The 24,111-nt window shown below is 41.6% G+C and overlaps 1 protein-coding gene across 1 annotated transcript; it reads left to right on the top strand.

Moving 5' to 3' along the window:
- The first annotated feature begins 21,119 nt into the window (after window positions 1–21,119).
- On the top strand, window positions 21,120–22,824 carry LOC141102578 (uncharacterized). The gene is made up of 3 exons (XM_073591485.1): window positions 21,120–21,487; window positions 22,015–22,171; window positions 22,251–22,824. Exons 1-3 carry the CDS (start codon window positions 21,450–21,452, stop codon window positions 22,788–22,790), a joined length of 735 nt encoding a protein of 244 aa, XP_073447586.1. The 5' UTR covers window positions 21,120–21,449; the 3' UTR covers window positions 22,791–22,824.
- The last annotated feature ends 1,287 nt before the right edge of the window (window positions 22,825–24,111 follow it).

Genomic DNA, 24,111 nt, shown 5'->3' with positions numbered 1-24,111 from the left:
ATCACAGTGCTCCTTTACATCAGGTATTCCCATCAGAGTGCCCCCTTACATCAGATGTCCCCATCATAGTGCTCTCCTACATCAGGTGTCCTCATCACAGTGCTCCTTTACATCAGGTATTCCCGTCAGAGTGCCCCCTTACATCAGATGTCCCCATCATATTGCTCTCCTACATCAGGTGTCCTCATCACAGTGCTCCTTTACATCAAGTGTTCCCATCACAGTGCCCCTTTACATCAGGTGTCCCCATCATAGTGCTCTCCTACATCAGGTGTCCCCATCACAGTGCCACCTTACATCAGGTGTCCCCATCACAGTGCCCCTTTACATCAGGTGTCCCCATCACAGTGCTCCTTTACATCAGGCATTCCCGTCAGAGTGCCACCTTACATCAGATGTCCCCATCAGGGTGCTCCTTAACATAAAATGTGCCCATCAGGGTGCCCCTTAACATAAAATGTGCCCATCAGCGTGTCTCTTAACATAAAATAAGGGTCACGCTGATGGGCAAATTTTATGTTAAGGGGCACCCTGATGGGCACATTTTATATTAAGGGGCCCTCTGATGGGCACAAAACGTGCCCCTTAACATAAACCTGCCCATCAGAGTGCCCGTTAATATAAAATGTGCCCAACAGGGTGCCCCTTAATATAAAATGTGATCATCAGAGTTCCCCTTAATATAAAATGTGCCCAACAGGGTGTCCCTTAACATAAAATGTGCCCATCAGTGTTGCTCTTAAAATAAAATATGTCCAACAGCGTGCCCCTTAACATAAAATGTGCTCATAAGCGTGCTTCTTAACATAACAGTCATAAAATAAGGGTCATGCTGATGGGCATATTTTATGGTAAGGGGCACTCTGATGGGCAAATTTTATTTTAAGGGGCACCCTGATGGACACATTTAATGTTAAGGGACACTCTGATGGGCACACCAAAATATACCCATCAGTGCGCCCCTTAACAAAATATGCCCATCAGTGCGCACATTAAAATTATGCCCATCAGTTTTCACATTAAAAATATGCCCATAAGTTAGCACATTAAACATATGTCTATCATAAACATATGCCCATAGGTTTGCACAATAAAAATATGCCCATCGGTTTTCAAGATAAACGTAAGCCCTTCAGTGATCACATTATTTAGTATGTGGACCACATACCTTGAATGCGGGAGCCGCCACAGCTGACATGGGACCGGAAACTGCAAGATATACCTCGCAAGTATAGCAAGGACCAGGGAACCTGGAACCGCGAGCTGCAAACAGAAGGGGGGCGGGGCGCGCACGTGACCTCACGCCCCAACTTGCGGCCCCTTGAGTGTGAGCTGCTCTTCTATTTACTCCGAGAGCCGCGGTTAGGAGCAGGGGGCGGGCGCACGCACAGAGCGTCACTGGTTGCTGGGAAACCCGCGGTCCCAGCAAACCAAAATGACTGCTGACATTCCCAACTACACTGGCGGCCTGGCGGTCCGGGCAGAATAGTCATTCGGTCCAGACTCAGACCACGGGCCACAATTTAATGACGGCTGTCCTAAACGGTGCAAGTTTAGGAGATATTTACAGTACCTACAGGTAAGGCTTACTATAGGCTTACCTGTAGGTACAATTAAAGAGTAAGATTTTACTACCTCTTTAAGTGTTGACAAAATATCCTAGAAGCTGATTGGGTACCATGCACAGCTGCACCAGATTTAGCACTCTGCAATTTTAGCAAATCAACTTCAATGTGTAGGCAGAAGGCCCTTGGGAGATGTAGTTCTGGCAGTGTGACTACATCTATTTAAAGTGAGCTCTTATCAGCTGCCTCTGTAGGAATTTAACAATCCTGGTAATGACATCATAGGGAACAATAGAAGCAGTTTCTCGCAAAAGGAATATGGTTAAAGAAGAAATAATGCTAGGGACAAGATCTAGAGGGGGGGGGAGGTTTGGGTCTATATTTGTATAATGTCTTGACATGTACTTTAACCCTTTTACTATCACAGCCATCATATGTCAGTGGCAGCAGGAGGGAAGGGGGGAATGGGTTTACACAGACACTCCAAAAGCCGACTATCAGCTTTGTCATCACTTGTTGTGACCCCAAGTACTGTGCCTTTCACGTGACCCCTCTGCCATGTTTCCCGGTTCCTCTGTCCCATCTGCGGGCCCTTAAACCCCCCCCAAAAAATGTTAAGCTTTCCCCGCCAAAACGTAAGTGCACACACAACTATGAACACACCTGTCGGGGGCGCCTATCTGAAAAACTCTGAAGTAATGACCTGTAAGTGCTTTTAAAGCGTCACCTATGGGAAGTTTACGGTACTGAGATTTGGCATTGTTTTGCTTGTGTAAAAAAGTGCACAAAAGCTTGATATGTCTAGTATCAATTTACTTGGTACAATCTCATCTTTTGTATTTTACCAAAAAGATTGAGCAATGTATTGCAACTGTGCGCCCTAAAATGAACTTTAGTGTATTTTGTACTTAACCACTTGCTGACTGGGCCATAGTCGAATGACAGCTGCAGCGCGGTCTCATCTGTGCCACATCAGTGCTCATCCACACAGAACATAGGGCCAATGACAGCGTCCCTATACCACGTGATCGCTCCGTCCAATGACAAAGTGATCACTTGTCAACAAACTGATGCCATGTCTGGTTCAACTCTCTCCTCACACCGATCAATACAGCGGGTGAGGAGAGGAGGGAACCACTGCAGCAGCATGAGTGGGCTGGCTCTGGAGTGCTCATGGTGCTGATCCATGCTCATTGATGCTCATCCATGCCTCATCCATGCCTCCTCCATGCCCATCCATGCCTCATTCATGCCTCATCCATGCCGCATCCATGCCTCATCCATGCCTCATACATGCCCATCCATGCCTCATTCATGCCTCATCCATGCCGCATCCATGCCTCATCCATGCCTCATACATGCCCATCCATGTCTCATCCATGCCTCATCTATGCCTCATCCATGCCTCATCCATGCTTCATAAGTGCTCATCCATGCCTCATCCGTGCCCATCCATACCTCATCCATGTCAAATCAGTGATCATCAGTTCCACATCAGTGCTCATCTGTGCCACATGCGTGCCACATCAGTGCTCATCCATGCCACATCAGTGCTCATCCGTGCCACATCAGTGCTCATCCGTGCCACATCAGTACTCATCCGTGCCTAATCCATGCCACATCAGTGCTTATCCGTGCCTCATCCATGCCACATCAGTGCTCATCTGTGCCACATCCATGCCACATCAGTGCTCATCCATGCCTCATACATGCCTTGTGCGCACCCATTCATACCTCATCTATGCCACATCAGTGCTCATCCGTGCCACATCAGTGATCAATGATCATCTGTGCCACATCAGGTCTCAGTAATATGTGGGAAAGCAGGAGCACAAAGAAACTAAGAAGTAGCTTAGGCAACTGAGCATGTCTTTATATAGAGAAGCAGACTGTGAGGCAGACCAGGAAGTGATAGAAGGCAAAGAGATAAATCTTACAGTAGAGCAGGCAACACCATTAGGTGAACACAGAAGCCAGCAACACATCTGAGTAGAACCACTGGGCCAGCAAAACCATTGCAAGGAAGTAATAAGTTCACAAGCAGGAAACTGCAGGCTAGACTGCAAAACCTATGTTAAAGCTAGCAGTTTATAACTCACCAAATGTCCAAATTTTATTCTGGGATTATCCCTATTTTAGAGGCTCTGAAATTATGATTCTTGGACATAGCATTTTTTTTTTTAATGTTGCCTATAAAAAAAAAAATATAAGAATTTGCATATACACTATGTAGCGCTGGTAGATTTACAATCTACCGCAGATTAGGTAAATTTAGTAAATTGTGTGTAAGGAAGGTTAAAAGTTTGCCTCTGTTCCAGCTTGGCTGACGTTGTGTGTGCTTCCGTGCTGACCGGTGGGTGACGCTGTTACCATTAGTCAGTGTTGGAAGGGCAACGTGTCAAAGTGTATAGATGCTCCTCTGTCTCGAAAGCAAGCTCGGTGGAGGTGGTCCTCCGAGTTGTATTTTGGGAAGGGGGTATTTATGGGACAGACGCCATGTTCTAAGGTTCGTTTTGCAGCCACCTGCTGGCCCTCCTGGCCGACAGGTATGCATTCAGGAGCTACCTCGTGGTCCTCCGATCGGGAGGCCCACGATGCTGCGGTGCAGGGGTAGGTCCAGAGGCTTGTCTGGGGCCTACCACCGCGGCCAAGGAATGGTCCTGAGCTGTCGGTCCTGTGTGACGAAGCTGGACAGCCGAGGAGATCCCAGGGGAGGACCCTTTAGATTCGTGCTGCGTACTGGCTGCTAGACCGGTGAGAGAGGCCTATCCAGACGAGCAAAGAGTGCGTCCCATGAGGGGAACACATTCCACATAATTATCTGAATTCTACCGGGACATTTGTCACTAAGATCTTGTAAGAAGATATTTGAGTTTCTCCTGAAGGTTTCCTTTTCCGTCTCTTTCCTGCTACTTTCTAAAGTTTGACTGTTCAATAAAGCATTGAAAACGTACTCCAGTGTTGGTGCATGTGTCGTCCAGCAGTAAACTCAACGGAACCCCTAGACCGGTGCCGGTGAAAAAGAGGGAAGCAAAGTGAAGGTAACAGACCCATTTAAACCAACAGCTCCACCGTGAGTTAGTGCTACACTATATTACCAAAAGTATTGGTACACCTGCCTTTACACGCACATGAACTTTAATAGCATCCCAGTCATAGTCCGTAGAGTTAAAAATTAAGTTGGCCCACCTTTTGCAGTTATAACAGCTTCAACTCTTTTGTAAAGCTTTAGAAGTAAACAAAGTTTAGGAGTATGTCTATAAGAATGTTCTTTCTTCCAGAAACGCATTTGTAAGGTCAGGCACTGATATTGGACGAGAAGGCCTGGCTTGCAGTCTCCACTCTAACTCAACCCAAAGGTGTTCTATCGGGTTGAGGTCAGAACTCTGTGCAGGCCAGTCAAGCTCCTCCACCCCAAACTCGCTCATCCATGTCTTTATGGTCCTTGCTTTGTGCACTGGTCCAAATCATTTGGGATTATGGTGTGGAGATGTTTTCAGGAGTTGGCTTGGTACCTTAGTTCCAGTGAAGGGAACTCTTAAGGCATGAACATACCAAGACATTTTGGACAATTTCATGCTCCTAACTTTGTGGGAACAGTTTGGGGATCGCCTCTTCCTGTTCCAACATGACTGCGCACCAGTGCGCAAACAAGGGTCCATAAGGTCCAGGGTAATGTGTATGCATGAGAGGTTCTTATCCCATCTGCGACCCCCCCCCCCCCCCCAGTACAGCAGCCAAGGTGAGTGCATCGCAAACTTAACTCTGCCTCAGACCCACCCTGGCAGAGACAAAGAACATTTCTTTCCTCGCTGCAACCCTAAGAATTTAAGGGAAAAAAAAGCCTTGTAGGCAAAGACTTATCTTACAGCAAGTGATATCCCCAATATGTACTAGCTGTTTTCAAATGATTATTTGGAATTCATTTAATGAAAAAAATATGGTTTTCAAATGAATGTCTTTTGGTTTCGAATAATAGTCGCTCAAAGGAATCACATTAGTAGGTGAAATGGGATCCCATTAGAACAGTCAACAAAGAATAATGTTGTAATTGGTAATGAGGACATGAGATTGTATCAATAGCTACAATTTACTGCAATTCCTCCTTGCCTATAAAAACTCCCAGCATCGGATGCATTACATTGTTCAGTATTGACTATGAGCTATGATTTTTTTTTTATTCCTCTTTTTTGCAAAGCACAATAGAATTTTTGAACACTTGTCTCTGACGATACTTTATATTTCAAGATATAGTTTATATTATATGTTTTTCTTTGTTCTATTGCTCACAGAGGAAAATATTAGACATTCATAGCAGTTTGTTATATTAATATTCAGCTATGTTTCTCCCACCTGCTGTGTTTGAAATTAAACCTTGGTGTTCCGAATGACTCTAGACTACGAGCCCAAATAACATTGTATTATTAATTCATGAAGGCTGGCTAATTTGTGGCTTTCTGTTTTTGCGCAGGAGAAAGTAGTAGCACTCTTGGTAGCTCTTATAGTTCAGAGCGACTGGGAAATTTAATTCTATTTTTTTATTTTCTCTCCTTTTTTTTTTTTTTTCTTTTTACTATGGAAAAATTCAGGTCTAGTATGCTTTTTTATATGGCTTTGTGACTGCATGAAGGTCTGTACATAAATGAACAGAGGTGAATTTCATAAAACATTATCTGAAGTAGCTAAGACTTGTACGTATACGATTACCTGCTTAAAATGAATCAAAACCCAAGAACGGAAATGTTACACATTGCAGCTTACCAGTCCTTGGATGTGGTGGCTGCATTTATTTTCTTTTTTCAAATCTTCTTTTACCTTTATTTTCAGCTGGTGATATTGCCAGTAACGCACTTCCTATCCTAAGGTGACAATGTCCAGCCCTCATTCACATTGAATGCAGCTTAGAAATCGTGCGCCTTCATCTGAAATCACACAATTTCAAAGCCACATGTCAGTGCGACTTCAGGTGCGACTTGGAAAACATCTGTGTGGCTTTCTGCACAGATGTCTATCCAAGTCACAAGTATAAACAGAAAAGTCAGTGCTACTACCCATACACCACTTAGATAGCAGAGCTCCCAGGTGCTCGATCCACAGTCGCTGGCTGAGTAGAGTAATGTAGAAAAAATTATCCGCACTCCGGTTGTTGCTCTTAAAATTTCTTCATTTTATTGAATAGCCACAGTGAACAAATGATGATTACATCAGTTGACGCGTTTCAGCCTATAAGGCCTTAGTCATTATGACTAAGGCCTTATAGGCTGAAACGCGTCAACTGATGTAATCAGCGTTTGTTCTCGGTGGCTATTCAATAAAATGAAGAAATTTTAAGAGCAACAACCGGAGTGAGGATCATTTTTTCTACTCTATCCAAGTCACACCTGAAATTGCCAAAAGTAGCACAAGAACTACTTTTTCAAATTGATGTGGCACCGCAAAGTCGGCATTGCACCGTTTTGAACAGTGCCATTGCCGACAATAAGGTGTGACTTGTAATGTGATTTGACCTATCATATTGCATGACAAGTCGCTCCAGGGTGAACGGGGACTCACTCACCATTCTGTAACTATGGTGTAGTAGCTTTGTCACCCTAGGGAAGAACTACAGAACACACCCGCTGAGAAATAATTGGGAAAGAAGTAGCTGATAAGATTACAGTGCATATAGAGGGGAAAGGAAATGACCAACTTATGCCATTAGGCCCCTTTCACACGGGGGCCTCTGTTGGATGGACTCTGCTTGCTCAGCTGGGGATTGCTCTGCTGATGTTACAGGTATTAGGACTTCTATAATATCTAAAGTAGACTGTATGCATACTAATTGTACCATTGGAAAATATGTAATATACCTATGTTGATATCTTTTACTTTTCTTCTATGTTCATCTTGTAAACAGATAAAACTTCTAAATAAACAGCTATAAAAAAAAATATTTAAATGTGCAGTTTTCATTAAAAAAAAAAAAAAAAAAAAAACCTTGGTTCCGTCTTCTGATGTTTCTGGGAGGCATGCGTGCGACCGTGCCTCACAATTGCCTTCCAGGAAAGCTGGAGGCTTAAAATCCCACGAGAATGCACTCTAGCCCATTGCAGAAATGCATTCTTGTAGGATTTCAAACCCCCAGCCTACCTTGAAGGCAGCATAACATCGCTCACACCTCCTAGAAGTATCACAAGCCAGGGATAAAGTATTTTAAATAATAAAAAAAGCTTCACTTTTAACTCTTATTTTAGCTTTTTTTTCAGTTTGGTGGTGGCAGATTATTAGTAAAGAGAACCTTCCACTTTTCAGGGAAGGTCCGTTTTAATTAAGTTATTAAGATTTCCTAAAATGTGAGTTCAACATGGATTGTAAGAACATTATTAGTATCATCCCTCTTTTATCAGAGTGCTTCCCTGATAAGGTGGGGGAGGGTAGAGTACTGCACAGTTGACAGTCTTTCCCACACCGACCAGTGTACAAGATTCCAAAAACTATTGCCTGAAATGAACATTGCAATGATAAATACCTGTGTATATCATTTTTTTTCCCTATGGGAGCACAGAGTCGTCACAGCATTTGACCTTTGATTCTTGACTTGATAATTGTTGTTTTAATGTTAATAATTTTACACACCATTCCAGCCACAATAACGTTATATTACTACTCACACCAATAAATAAAAATAACTGCTATTATAGCTACTACTAAATATTAATCATAACAACAGAATTTAATATACAGTGCATCCGGAATGTATTCACAGCGCTTCACTTTTTTGCACATTTTGTTATGTTCCAGCCTTATTCCAAAATGGATTAAATTCATGATTTTCCTCCAAATTTTACAAACAATACCCCATAATGACAACATGAAAGAAATTTGTTTGAAATCTTTGCAAATGTAACAAAAATAAAAAACAAAAAAATCACATGTATATAAGTATTCACAGCCTTTGCCATGACATTCAAAATTGAGCTCAGGTGCATCCTGTTTACCCAGATCATCCTTGAGATGTTTCTACTACTTGATTGGAGTCCACCTGTGGTAAATTCAGTTGATTGGACATAATTTGGAAAGGCACACACCAGTCTATATAAGGATCTACAGTTGACAGTACATGTCAGAGTACAAACCAAGCCATGAAGTCCAAGGAATTGTCTGTAGACATCAGAGACAGGATTGTATGGAGGCACAGATCTTGGGAAGGGTACAGAAAAATGTCTGCAGCATTAAAGGTCCCAATGAACACAGTGGCCTCTATCATCCTCTTCATCCTCTTCATGGAAGAAGTTTGGAACCACCATGACGCTTCCTAGAGTGGCCCCCCCGGCAAAACTGAGCGACCAGGGGAGAATGGCCTTAGTCAGGGAGGTGACCAAGAACCTGATGGTCACTCTGATAGAGCTCCAGCTTTTCTCTGTGAAGAGAGGAGAACCTTCCAGAAGAACAACCATCTCTGCAGCACTCCACCAATCAGGCCTGTATGGTAGAGTGGCCAGACAAAAGCCACTCTTCAGTAAAAGGCACATGACAGCCCACCTGGAGTTTGCCAAAAGACACCTGAAGGACTATCCAACCATGAGACCCAAAATTCTCTGGTCTGATGAAACAAAGATTGAACTCTTTGGCCTGAATGGCAAGCATCATGTCTGGAGGATACCAGGCACCACTCATCACCTGGCCAATACCATCCCTACAGTGAGGCATAGAGGTGTCAGCGTCATGCTGTGGGGATGTTTTTCAGCGGCAGGAACTGGAATACTAGTCAGGATCGAGGGAAAAATGAATGCAGCAATGTACAGAGACATCCTTGATGGAAAACCTGCTCCAGAGCGCTCTTGATCTCAGACTGGGGCAAAAGTTCTTTTTTTAACAGGACAACAACCCTAAGCACACAGCCAAGATCACAAAGAAGTGGCTACGGGACAACTCTGTGAATGTCCTTGAATGGCCCAGCCAGAGCCTAGACTTGAACCCGATTGAACATCTCTGGTGAGATCTGAAAATGGCTGTGCATCGACGCTCCCCATCCAACCTGATAGAGCTTGAGAGGTTTTGCAAAAAAGAATGGAAGAAACTGCCCAAAAAATAGGTGTGCCAAGCTTGTAGCATCGTACTCAAAAAGACTTGAGGCTGTAATTGGTGCCATCGGTGCTTCAACAAAGTATTGAGCAAAGGCTGTAAATACTTATGTACATGGGATTTTTTTTGTTTGTTTTTTTAAGAAATTTGCAAATATTTCAAAAAAACTTCTTTCACATTGTCATTATGGGGTATTGTTTGTAGAATTTTGAGGAAAATAATGAATTGAATCCATTTTGGAATAAGACATAACAAAATGTGGAAAAAGTGAAGCGCTGTGAATACTTTCCGGATGCACTGTAAGTAGTAATAGTAATAATAATAACAATAATGATAATAATGATTTGATTGTACATAATTTTGTTAATAAGTTAACCCCTTCCCGACCGGCGCACTCCGATGTACGTCGGCAGAATGGCACGGCTGGGCAAATGGACTTACAGGTACGTCAATTTGAATTCCCCGCCATGCCATTGCGTGCGCGCCGCCCGGGAGCTCCCTGAGTCGGGTCGCGGGTCCCGCGGACTCGATCGCCGCGGGGATACCCGCGATAGCCTCACGGAGAGGACGAACGGGGAGATGCTGATGTAAACTGCATCTCCCCGTTCTGCCTAGTGACAAGTGTCATTGATCACAGCTCCCTGTCATCGGGAGCAGTGATCAGAGTAATGACATTGCTAGCCCATCCCCCTACAGTTAGTAAATACTCCCCTAGGACATACTTAACCCCCACCCCCTAGTGGTTAACCCCTTCACTGCCAGTGTCATTTACACAGTGATCAGTGCATTTTCCCAAAAATGTGTCAAAAATGTCTGACATGTCCGCCATAACGTCGCAGTCACAATAAAAATCGCTGATCGCCGCCATTACTAGTAAAAAAAAAAATGTTAATAAAAATGCCATAACTTGTAAACGCTATAACTTTTGCGCAAACCAATCAATAAACGCTTATTGCGATTTTTTTTAACCAAAAATATGTAGAAGAATACGATCAGCCTAAACTGAGGAAAAAAAATGTTTTTTTATATATTTTTGGGGGATATTTATTATAGCAAAATGTAAAAAATAATGCGTTTTTTTCAAAATAGTTTATAGCGCAAAAAATAAAAATCGCAGGGGTGATCAAATACCACCAAAAGAAAGCTCTATTTGTGGGGAAAAAAGGACATCAATTTTGTTTGGGAGACACGTCACACAACCACGCAATTGTCAGTTAAAGCGACGCAGTGCCGAAACGCAAAAAACGCTCTGGTCAGGAAGGGGGTAAAATCTTCCGGGGCTGAAGCAGTTAAACAACACTGCTACCACCACTTAGTATTGAGCAGTTCCCCCATTTGCCACCAAAACAGCCCTGACCCATCGAGGCATGGATGCCACTAGACCTCTGAAAGTATACTGTGGTATCTGGCACCAAGCTGACCAAGCCACCAGTAGTAGATCCCTTAAGTCCCTTAAGTCCTGTAAGTTCCAAGGTGGGGCCTCCATGGATCAGTCTTGTTTTTACAGCACATCCCACAGATGCCTGGTTGGATCGGGAGCTAGAGAATTTGGAGGGTCAACACTTCAAACTCGTTGTTGAGTTCCTCAAACCATTCTTGAGCCATTTGTGCAGAGTGTGGCAGGGCGCATTATCTTGCTGAAAGAGGCTACTACCATCAGGGAATACTATTGCCATGGTGGGGTATACTTGGTCAGCAACAAAGTTTAGATAAGTAAGTAACTGCCTTTCTGCAAATGGAGTTGGAGATTTAGTTAGAATTAATGGTGTCCTCCATGCTGAGAAATACAGGCAGATACTTATCCATCATGCCATACCATCAGGGAGGTGTGTGATTGGCACCAAATTAATTCTGCAGCAGGGCAATGACCCCAAACATATAGCCAATGGCATTAAGAACTATCTTCAGCGCAAAGAAGAACAAGGAGTCCTGGAAACGATGGTTTGACTCCCACAGAGCCCTGATCTCAATATCATGAAGTCTGTCTGGGATTACATGAAGAGACAGAAGGATTTGAGGCAGCCAATATCATCAGAAGATCTGTATTTAGTTCTCCAAAATGTCTGGAACAACCTAACTGCCTTCCGAGTTCCTGCAAAAACTGTGTGCAAGTCTACCTAGAAGAATTTATGCTGGTTAGAAGCCAAAGAGTAGTCACACCAAATATTGATTTTATTTGGATTTTTCTTCTGTTAGCTCACTTTGCATTTTTGTAAATTGATAAAACTGAACTATTAAAATATGTTTAAAGTTTAACAGTGTATCGTTAATTAGCTTCATACTAAATATATTTCAAACCTTAACAAACGTTAGTAGTTTTCCAATTGGAGAAACATTGGCAATGGCTGGTAAGGTTATTTCAGGAACCTTAATTTGACCCCAAAAAAAAAGTGAGATATATATTTAGTATAAAGCTACAGTAATTAACTATACACTGTATATATATATATATATATATATATATATATATATATATATATATATATATATATATATATATATATATATATACATATATATACATATATATATATATATATATATATATATATATATATATATATATAATTTATATTTTATTTTATTTATATATAGTACAGTAGTGTATAGTTAATTACTGTACTGTTTTATACTAAATATATAATCTCACATTTTAACCAACAGTGGTTTTCCAATTGGAGAAAAACATTTCTTTAATAAAAATGTTTTCTTTTGGTCAAATTAAGGTTCCTAAAATAACCTTACCAGCCATTGCCACTAGATGAGACCTTTCATTCCAGTTTCTCCCCTGAGTATATTTCTTGGCCTTTTCCTCTTTTGCAAACTGTTTTTAAAAAAAAGTGCTTCTGTTTAACCCCCTGCCTCCAGCTCACTATTTCCCCGCCTGTCATTCAGCTCTACCGTTGGTTCCTTATTTGTATTCCATACTACACCCCATGGATTCCTTGTTGTTGAAACCTTGGCTAGTTACTAACTTTGGATTTCTCTTTCAACTTTAAAACACAGACTTACTGTTATCCCATCTGACCTTGACACAGCATGGCTTCTCCCAACGAATGCTATGACACATATTTACCCGAGAGCTCTCTCGAGTTTTTATTTTTTTTTAACCTTTCTGAATCTCCCTGTAATACACCTTTTGCAAAATGCATCCCGCTGACAATGTACAAGGTGCTTCTTTGATATATATAAATGTGTGCATGCAGTTTAGATAAATGGAACTGCAGTCATTGTGAAAAATCACATCTAAACTTGCCTTACGTCAGGTTATAACAACTTGGAATTTACTTTGTCTTTACTAAGAGCTGCTGCAGTGCCTACACTAAAGAGTTGTTTTACTTTGCAAAATGCAGTTGCACTCTGCAAGTGCAGTTGCTCCAGAGCTTAGTAAATGAGATAAAGCTTCACTTTGCAAAGAATAACCAATCACATGCAAGGAAAATTAAAAAAAAAAACATTTTTGCTGGCACATGATTGGATGATGGCAGTCAGCAGAGCTTCTGCTCATTTGCTAAGCTCTGGAGCAATTGCACTTGCAGAGTGCAACTGCACTTTGCAAGGTGCACAGTCTATTTGCCTTTAGTAAATTAACCCGTAAATGTTTATACATATACAACTTCACGCAATACACAACCTTCAGTCCATAGGTAGGTTGTGTCCTGTGGCCAATGGTGGTACCAAAGAGACATTCAATGGTCAAGAAGCACTCAAAATTGTACAGTTCCTAGCAAAAGTATTCACCCCACCTCCCCCTTGGCTTTTTACCTATTTTGTTACATTACAACTTTTAGTTCAATGTTTTTTTAATCTGAATTATATGTGATGGATCAGAACACGATAGTCTAAGTTGGTGAAGTAAAATTAGAAAAATATATACATAAAACAATTTTTTAGAAAAAAAAACCTGATAATTGGCATGTGTGTATGTATTCACCCCCTTTGTTATAAAGCCCACTGGTGCAACCAATTACCTTCAGAAGTTACATAATTCGTGAAATGATGTCCACCTGTGTGCAATCTAACTGTCACATGATCTGTCATTACATATACACACCTTTTTGAAAGGCCCCAGAGGCTGCAATACCTAAGCAAGAGGCACCACTAACCAAACACTGCCATGAAGACCAATGAATTCTCCAAACAAGTAAGGGACAATGTTGTTGAGAAGTACAAGGCTTAGGGTTTGATTATAAAAAAATATCCAAATCTTTGATGATTAGGAGCACCATCAAATCTATCATAACCAAATGGAAAGAACATGGCACAACAGCAAACCTGCCAAGAAACGGCCACACACCAAAACTCACGGACCAGGGCCAGTAGGGCATTAATCAGAGAGGCAGCACAGAGACCTAAGGTAACCCTGGAGGAGCTGCAGAGTTCCACAGCAGAGACTTTAGTATCTGTACATAGGATGACAATAAGCCGTACGCTCCATAGAGTTGAGCTTTATGGCAGACTGGCCAGAAGAAAGCCATTACTTTTAGCAAAAAACAAAATGTCACGTTTTGAGTTTGCGAAAAGGCATGTGGGAGAATCCCAAAATGTATGGAGGAAGGTGCTCTGGTCTGATGAGACCAAAAGTGAACTTTTTGGCCATCAAAGAAAACGCAATGTCTGGCGCAAACCCAACACATCACATCACCCAAAGAACACCATCCCCACAGTGAAACATGGTGGTGGCAGCATCATGCTGCAGGGATGTTTTTCAGAAGTCGGGACTGGGAAACTGGTCAGAGTTGAGGGAAAGATGGATGGTGCTAAATACAGGGATATTCTTGAGCAAAACCTGTACCACTCTGTGTGTAATTTGAGGCTAGGACGGAGGTTCACCTTCCAGCAGGACAATGACCCCAAACACACTGCTAAAGCAACACTTGAGTGGTTTAAGGGGAAACATGTAAATAAGTTGCAATGGCCTAGTCAAAGCCCAGACCTCAATCAAAAGGCTGCTCTACAAAGTATTGACTTTAGGGGGTGAATAGTTATGCACATTGACGTTTACTGTTATTTTGTCCTATTTGTTGTTTGCTTCACAATAAAAAAAAAAACTTCAAAGTTGTGAGCATGTTCTGTAAATTAAATGAAATTCTCAAACAATCCATGTTAATTCCAGGTTGTGAGGCAACAAAACACGAAATTTAATGCTACGACCCGTGGACAGGAGTTGATCATGGATGCCCAAAATGTGGAGAAAAGAAGGCCACACTAGCACATTTTTGGGGTTTTGTTCCTTAGTTAATAGCTTTTGAAAGCAAGTATTGGTTTATGCATGATCAATGATCAGTGGTTATAGCATACCAGAAGACCCAATGCTAGTTATGTTTAGTTATTGGGAGATGTTGACATGGGACAGGCAAAGAAATGTAATACAGAATAGGTACGCATTTGCCTAATAACAGCTAGAAGGTGTATACTCACAGAATGACTCAATCCATTACCTCCATTACCTGACTCTAAACTGTATATTTTATATATGATATCTTCAATTTCTGTCTATCCATGAAAAAAGTTTAAATATTGTGAAATATTTTTGACAGCGAGAAGAACCTAATTGGTAAATTAAATGTATCAGTATGTATGTAGGAGTGTAGAGTTCGTTGGGTGATGGGTTATAAAGAGATAGAGTCAGTAAAAGACCGGGATAATCTATATTGTTAAAAAGTTTTTGTTTTTTTTTGTTGCTTTTTATTGAACACTGATGTAAAATAGAACATCTCATGATAGATGCTTGATATTTGATCTATGATTGCAGTATAGTTTTTTTGGACTCGGCCTTTTTAATTTTTAACTTCCAATGTGAAATATGTTTGTTTGTGTCTGCAATTTGTTTTCTTTTTGTCTTTTTTATTTAACTAATAAAAATGATTGTAAGGAAAACATTCATTGGCATTCATTGGCTACTAGTGTTTTTAGAAGACCACAGTGAAGCAGAACCTCAGTTTATAGTTTATTTTCACCTCTGTCCAGCATGAATGAATGAATGAATGAATGAATGACTTGTATAGTGCTACATATGCAAACTAAATCACATCAAGTAGCTTTTGCCGCCATTGACCATCTGGGTTTTCAGAAGAGATAGGTCTTGAGCTTCTTCCTGAAGGCCAGATGGTGTTCTTCTTCGGAGCAAATGTCCGCGGGTAGAGTGTTCTATAGCCGTGGTCCTTGGACTGCGAACCTCCATTCGCCTTTTAATTTATAATGGGTCTTGGGGATGTGGAGGAGGTTCTGGTTAGTTGACCGGACGGGGCGACCTGGGGTGTAGTTTTTTATTTAGTTGCAGAGGTATTGTGGGGCTTTTCCTTGTGTACATTTGTGAGTGAGGCAGAGGGTCTTAAATGTAACCCGGTCCTTCATGACTAGCCAATGGAGGGTCCACAGGGACGGAGTGATTGATTCCCAGGGTTTTTTTCCAGTTACCAGTCTGGCTGCTGTGTTCTGGATGATTTGAGGATGTGAAATTTGGTATATGGGAAGTCCTGGGTAGAGGGAGTTTGCGTAGTCGAGACGGGAATTGATGATTGTTCCAACTACTGCTGCTGTATCTCCTTCCGGGATAAAGGGGATAATTCTACACAATAGACGAAGAAGGTAGTAGGATCCACTGACTACTGATCCTATTTGTGCATCCATTGTCATGTCTGAGTCAAAGATGACTCCAAGGTTTTTGGCTTTAGTGCTGGGGGTTATGGATTGTCCGAGGATGGTTAGTGGCGTGGACATTGTGCCAGGGTTTTTGTTTTGGTTTGCATGGAGGAAGAGAAGTTCTGTTTTGGATCCGTTCAGTTTAAGGGAGCTCTCCCTCATCCAATCGTTGATCAATGAGAGACAGTTTTCCAGTGCCTGGTATTGGTCTTTTTTGTTGGTGATGCGTAGGTAAAGTTGGATGTCATCAGCTTAGGAGTGATAAAGCAGGTCCTGTTTGCTGATGATTTTGAGGAGGATGCAAGCTGGTTGAAGCTTTCTTGTGTGCAGGGTATATTATCAGTACAATGTCATGCTCCTGTGATTGTTAAACTGATGATACATGGTTCATCACAGACTGGTTGAATTTTGAATTGGGCTTAATTTTTGGTCATGTGTGTCAGAAATACAATATCTTGGCAGTGGGATTCCTCCACCCACCTCATTTGTATGGCTAGCTTTAGTTTTCTCGATACATTAAAAAGCCCAGCCCCTGACCATTATTTCTGTACTCACCCCTCTGGTCCTTCCTCCATGGACTCCACTGAATATTAAACAGCTTGGGAAAGAAAGTGACCTCCATCCATCATATGGTGCAGACACAAGAATGCGCTGATTGATTCTTGGTGCTAGATTCCAGTGTATGTGGCTAAACAGCCGTGTGAAGGAGGCCTTACAGTTTACATACCCTTTAAATAAGCTCCAATGTCTGGAAACCTGCCACTCAAATAACAAATAAGTCATAAAATAAGTAACTGGTGTATACTACAAAACAAAATAAGAGTGAATACTTCTTAAATTGCTAAAAAAAAAAGTCCTGCGAAATGCCTAATAGATTCTATATGTAAATTGAGAATTGCTATGGATTTTGAGATCACGCAAAGACGCACATTTCATTTTAATTTTTTGCTGTGTTTTAAATGAAATTTTAAATGTTAAAATAATAATGTTAGCTCGGGACATACCTTTCAGCCTACATTGTATTTCTTCTTTAAAAGGGCACAAATTGAATTACAGTAATCACAAAAGCAGGCCTGTTTTATTGCATTTTAATTGTAAGATAATTTTCTAAAATGAAATTATAAACATTTCAGGAAAATTGTATTAAATATACATATATGGTATGGCCCTTTCTACTTAGAACAAGACTGGCTGTAATGATGTTCAGTAAATTTAAACATTATTAGGTTAAAAGGAACATTCTGATTCTACACAGGGCAGAATTTCCTCTAACCTGGAAACATTTATGTAAGAATGCATTTTACATAAATATCTATAAAAGCTTCCTCATAATTATGAAATCAATGTAATATAACAATAATATGTAATGTAAAAATAGTAAATAATATATTAAATTTGAGCATTTACCAATATTAATACTTTTCAATGTTTTTTTTATTTACATTTACATTTATTTATATTTTTAGTATTGACTACTAGAGGAAAATGTGGGGGTGAATTTACTAAGTCTTTATTAGCAGTTTTTTTGCTTGTGGTTCCTGTTTAAGAAGAGATTTGGCGAGTTTTATGTAAGAAACAGGAAAACCAGTGACCGGGGTTCGCAAATCTTTACATAGCTGTATAACCATGGAAGTCCCAAGTCTGTGAACATCCGATTTGGACGGTTGGTGAGTAATTACCACAAATTTCCATCGATTCCGGATACAGCCTTGCATCTATCCTCTCTGGGTCAACCATCCCTACGGGATCCCGGTATAAGCTTGTCTCACAGACAACCTTCGGCTTGTGAGTCCACCTGTTCCGGTAAGGGTATTTCAACCTTTCCATATATTTGATACCCTTGTTCCATGTTACCTCAATGTCCACCTCAACCTCAGTATATTGATGAGATCTACCCCACATGCATACTGAAGGCATTGAAGTTGTTTTCATACCAGCATTTGATATACGCCCATATGAACATTTTGGACACTTTATCTCCCATTTAAATGCTTCAAACTGATTATACTCATTTTTTAGTTGGAGATAGCACCCACTGTAGTCACACTACTTGTGTCATTGCTCACATGAATGCATATATTATATGAGGGTATTATTTTTGTTGTCACCAACTTTATATATTTCCTTTGTGTATATTCACTTTATATGTTATCACTTTTTTGGGTGGGTCATACTACTTTATATAACTTTGCAATTGTTAGGAGTTTTTAATCCATTCTGGTATCCATTGCCATCTGATGCCATATATCAGTGAATTACACCTAGTCATTTGCCCATTCACAGGTATTGTCTTTATGTTAAATATAGGCTGACACCTTGCAAATGCACACATATATATTTGGGTATAATATTCATTTATATATACAATTCTTTACACTCATTTTTTGAGTGTTTTTTTCACTAAATCTTTATTGTGCAATAGACCTCTAGATTTTCATTCTGGTAGGTTTGCTCAATAACGGACATTATTTTTAGCGCCACATTTTTTGTTTTCATATATATATATATATATATATATATATATATATATAAAATCTGCTTCACCTCTGCACTCTGCATAGAAACCAACCAGCTTCCAGGTTTTTTTGGTCAAAGCGTAATTAAACAAGCTAAAGTTAGACGCTGATTGGCTACCATGCAGAGCTGCACGAGATTTTGCACTCTCCAGTTTTAGTAAATCAACCCCTCTGTCTCTGATTGAAATTTCACATGTAGGCTTACAAAGAATGGGTGATGGAGTTCTCTTCCTTTATACAGAAGAATTTGTCTTTTTCTTTGATTTTACACTCTAAGGCTGCATTCACATCTCTGTGTTTTGAATCATGAGCAGATTTGTAGTGATTAAGCCCGCGATTTCAAAGCGCCGGGTGTGAATGACAAATCGCAGAAAGCACATTTAAGATGCTATTTATTTGAATGCCACCTAAAATCGCGATGTGGTTCTGCCGCGATTGTCGCACGATAAATCACGATGCAATCGCAGCGACCCACAACGCGTGAAGCATGTCCCACGAAAGTAGCTTCTGAACTTTTTTTGGGTGACAAGCTTTATGCGATGCGGGTTTCTCCTGATTGCAGCGCAATTTATCGAGCAACAGTTGCGGCAGAATCGCACTGTTTAGGTGGCATTAAAATGAATGGCATCTCAAATGTGCTTTCTGCGATTTGTCATTCACACCTCAGCGCTTTGAAATCGTGGGCAGATTCAAAATGCAGACATGTGAATGCAACCTAAGTCTTTTTATTCTTTCTGAACCCTTTTTTGTTAAAATGTTCCCACTTCTGCTGTAGCTTGCCTGCTTTTTCCCAGTTCACCAGCTTTATGTTTCTATTGAAAAATAATTGTGGCTTTTTTCAAAATGTAGCACCCAACAACCTTAGTTCACAGTTTTTCAAATGTGTTAGTTAGTTCTTTGTTTCTCCAATGATATAACTGAAAAGAGTAAGGGCCCTGTCACACGTGCGGACCGTTCGTCCGTTTTTTCATACGTCCGTTTACGGATTAAAACGGACCTCAATGCAACTCTATGGGATAGCGGACGTTAGCGGATCATCATCCGCTAACGTCCGTTAACATCCGTCTCCGTTCAGCTCCGTTTTTTTGAACGGAGGAAAACCCTATTTTTATTCCGTAAAAAAAAACTGAACTGATGAAAAACGGATGTTTGCGGACGATCCGTTAACATCCGATCTGCTGACATCCATTTTTCATCAAAATATGTAATTTATTCAATATGCATACATTTTAACCTCTGACCCAGGTAGTGGTCAGTAGTAAAAGTCACATGCACAAGCACATGCTGGAGAGAGAAGAACAGCAAAAAATGGCAAGAGATGTATCCCATGAGCAGCTCAACCAGCTTGTGCATGCCAGGCCAGCATTATGGGACAAGAGGAGTGCACAATACAGCGACAGAAACTGCACAAGCATGCAGTGGGAAGAAGTATTCGAGGAGGTCACTCCAAACTGGTTGTCACTCAGCAATAGACACCATCGGATACGTGGTAAGCATTTTTAAACTTATAGTACACCCATATGTCGGCATCCTGATAATTGTAGTCCAACTCACCATGTAAATTCCAGCACTCTTCTCCTACATTAGGACCCATGTAGACGTTTCGCTGGTGCAAACTCTTCTGAACAAAGCTTGAAACCGGCGTTTAGAAACGCCCATTTTGCTGCATTTGCATGCCGCGTTGAGTCTCGTTTAGCGTGTATATTTGTATTTAGTGTGTCACTTGCCACATCACCTGCCAAAAGTTGTGGATTGTCCACCTGCCACATCACCTTGCCACGTGACCTGGCCCGGTCACCTGACATGTGACCTGGCCACCTCACCTGCCACATCACCTGGCCACGTCACCTGGCCACGTCTCCTGCCACGTCACGTGGCCACGTCACCTGGCCATGTCTCCTGCCACGTCACCTGGCCACGTCACCTGGCCACGTCACCTGGCCACGTCTCCTGCCACATCACCTGGCCACGTCTCCTGCCACGTCACCTGGCCACGTCTCCTGCCACGTCACCTGGCCACGTCTCCTGCCACGTCACCTGGCCACGTCTCCTGCCACGTCACCTGGCCACGTCTCCTGCCACGTCACCTGGCCACGTCTCCTGCCACGTCACGTGGCCATGTCACGTGGCCACGTCACCTGGCCATATCACCTGGCCATGTCACCTGGCCACGTCACTTGACACGTCACCTGCAAACATCACCTGCAAAGTCACCTTGCATGTCACCTGCCACGTCACCTGCAAATGTCACCTGCAAAGTCACCTTGCATGTCACCTGGCCATGTCACATGCAAACGTCACCTGCCATGTCACCTGGCCACGTTGTCATCCCCCAGTGTACAGCAAATATATCCTAAACGGCGCAGAGATAATTACAGTACTTCTAGTGAAGCCATTTTATAGGCTTACCTATATGTAAAACTGACAAAATTAGTTGTTAAAAACCACTGTATTCCACATATTGGTTTTAAATAGTATACAAAATTGTCATGTTGTAGTTCTATAAGTTCATTGTGTCTACTGTTCCTATGCAGGTGAAAAAATAATCACAAGGTGGAGATCCCTAAGACACCGCTATAGGCGGGAACTAAAAGAGGAAGCAAAAGACAGTCGGAGCGGAGCAGGATCGTCCAGTAAAAAGAAAAGCCCCTTCTTTGAGATGCTGGACTTCTTAAGATGTGTGATGGACTTAAGAAGGTAAGTAAATACATTCTTTCTCCCCTATATTAAATTATTTGGCCTAGTCGAAATAATCATATACTCCAAAGAGGAAGAAAACCATGAAAAAAAAAAAAAAAGCTGCAGGCATAATGAGCTAGTATGCATAGCATACTAGCTCATTATGAATTTCTTGCCCGAGATCGAAGCCCGCGTATTGGCCCTCGTTCCCCTCCTCCGTCGCCGCCATCACTCCTGGAGTGACTTCCGGGTATCACGGCTCTGGTGCTGTGACTGGCCATAGCCGCGTTTACGTCATGCGTGCGGTCACGGCACGATTGCTTTCAGAAATGGCACGCCTAGTCAGGTGCCGTTGTCTACGTGTTTTCAGCAAAAATCTCCTAATAACTGTGTAGGTTTAGGAGATATTTCTTGCACCTACCTGTAGGTAAAAGTGGTCTGTAAGGTTTACAACCTATTTAACAGTAATGACACACATGGATCTATGTATTGTAATAACTATACTGTACTGAGCTGTAATCCATCTATGTACAAATATTTTACAGTACCACCAGCAACATTTCAGAAACTGAAGAGGAGGGGGATGCAGTGGATACCCAGCCTGCGCAAGAGGAAGACGTGGGAGTTAACGAGCAAGGTCCCGAAGAAAACCCGTCCTCCCAATCTACAGCAACAGCCATGCTTGATAGACAACGTGTGCCTGTAAGTATCCTATATAAAATGCCCCTTTTTTAAATGCTGACAAACTAAAATGTGCTAATAAAAATTTTCCACCCCTCAGATTCGTTCTGTTGGAGCTACCACACCGAGGGCCAGGAAATGTCACGGACATCCCAAACGTGACATGGATGCAGCCATGTTAAGTTTTATGGAGGAGATGAGGGCAACAAGAAGGGCTGATACCACCGACCCATTTTCAGGCCCCAATAACCAGGATGCAAGTTTTGCTAGGAATTTGTACCACCATTTAGTAAGAGTTCCCAATGAGCGTAAAATGGATGTGCAAATGTCCATCTTTAATTTTACAGGTGTGTGCATAAGGACTGCAATGTCTGGAGAACCCATGCCACCAGTCATTACCCATCACCAACGTCCATACCATGGTGAGCAAGCTCCACAACATTCATTTCATCCATATCATCCAGGCATTAACCCCCATTACCAACGTGCACCAGCCCACACTGGCCAAAATGTTGTACCCCCAACGCAAGTGGCACCCACCTATGAGTCCTCCAGTTCACAGGGTACTTTATACAGCCATTCCTCCCAGTCATCCACTCCCTATTCCACTTCCCACAGTCCTTATTATCTGGACCTTTAAAAAATCCCCATTTTAAGTTGCCCCGTTGTAGTTGGCCACCATGTTTGTAATGAAACACTGAATGTTATGTTTGTGTTTATATTTGTACAAAAATTATGTCTGTACATTTTCAATAATTTTTGAGATATTTGGTGTGGTCATTTTCTATTATTAATAAAAATAATTGACTGCATGGAAAATGTAATTTTATTATTGTACTCTATATAAACCAAAAACAACTGATACAAATGAATGTGATGGTCCTAGGGTGAGTGATGATCGATGTTGGCACTAGGAGACTGAAAACAACAAGCTTTATAAACATACACTGATAGAGGTCACAAGACTGCTATACTGCTAACGTGAAAATGTATATTTCGTCAAACTATTGAATTTACATTTTCTATGGGAAAACAAACACAATGCAGAGTACAAAAGAGGGTCAAACATGGTACTAGCAAATTATACCTTATAAAGTGCCTGGTGAATGTTTTTACACATGTTGATACTGCCACGGAACCTCTCCCTCTGGGGACATGAAATAGTTTGCAAACGTATCACGCATGGTAACGACTGAATTGTTGGGTCGCAGTCCAGCAAACCGTACAGAAGGTAAATCGATCTCGTCCTCTTCCTCAACAGTAATTCCTTCTTTCTCACGTGTAATGTTATGGAGGACACAACATGCTTGTATAGCTAGTTCGGCATTCTCTAGGCTCAGTTGAATTGTTGTATGGAATATGCACCACTTGCTTGTCAAAATACCAAAGGTGCATTCAATAAGGCGCCTTGCAGGACTCAACCGATAGTTAAAAATTTTTTGGGGGGGGAATTAGATTGTGCCTGGCATAAGGCCTTAGGAGATGCCTAGAAAGTGCAAATGCCTCATCAGCTACAAGCACATGTGGCATATCTGGCCCTACAGTTCCTGGAAGAGGTTTGTCTGATGGCAAATGAAAGTGGCCCTCAAGTAGTCTTCTCCCCATTGCTGATGCTGTAAACACTCTTGAGTCTGCAGTATGTCCATACGCCCCAATATCTACAGCTACAAACTTATAATTACTGTCACAGATTGCCATAAGCACAAGGGAGAAGTATTTCTTATAGTTAAAATATTGTGAGCCAGACCCAGGTGGCATCTGAATTCGGATGTGTTTCCCATCCAGGGCTCCAACACAATTAGGGAATTGGGTCTTCTTCCAAAACCCATTTGCTATTTCCTGCCACGTGGATGTATCTGGAACAGGCATTGCAGTACACCGAAGCTCCTCCCATATTGCTTGACAGGTGTTGTGCACAATTCCAGAAATTGTAGAGGTTCCCACCAAAAAGTAGTGGTTTA

This window comes from Aquarana catesbeiana, linkage group LG07 (genome assembly GCF_042186555.1).
Source record: "Aquarana catesbeiana isolate 2022-GZ linkage group LG07, ASM4218655v1, whole genome shotgun sequence".
Taxonomy (NCBI): Eukaryota; Metazoa; Chordata; class Amphibia; order Anura; family Ranidae; genus Aquarana; species Aquarana catesbeiana.
The sequence above is the reverse complement of the archived record's forward strand: the minus strand, read 5'-3'. Positions and strand labels throughout refer to the sequence as shown.

Bases quoted from the DNA above. Each gene is read 5' to 3' on its own strand.
- LOC141102578 (XM_073591485.1), top strand. From the start codon at position 21,450: ATGCTGGACTTCTTAAGATGTGTGATGGACTTAAGAAG. The intron at 21,488-22,014 runs GTAAGTAAATAC...AATATTTTACAG, and splicing joins TGTGTGATGGACTTAAGAAG to TACCACCAGCAACATTTCAG. The intron at 22,172-22,250 runs GTAAGTATCCTA...TCCACCCCTCAG, and splicing joins TTGATAGACAACGTGTGCCT to ATTCGTTCTGTTGGAGCTAC.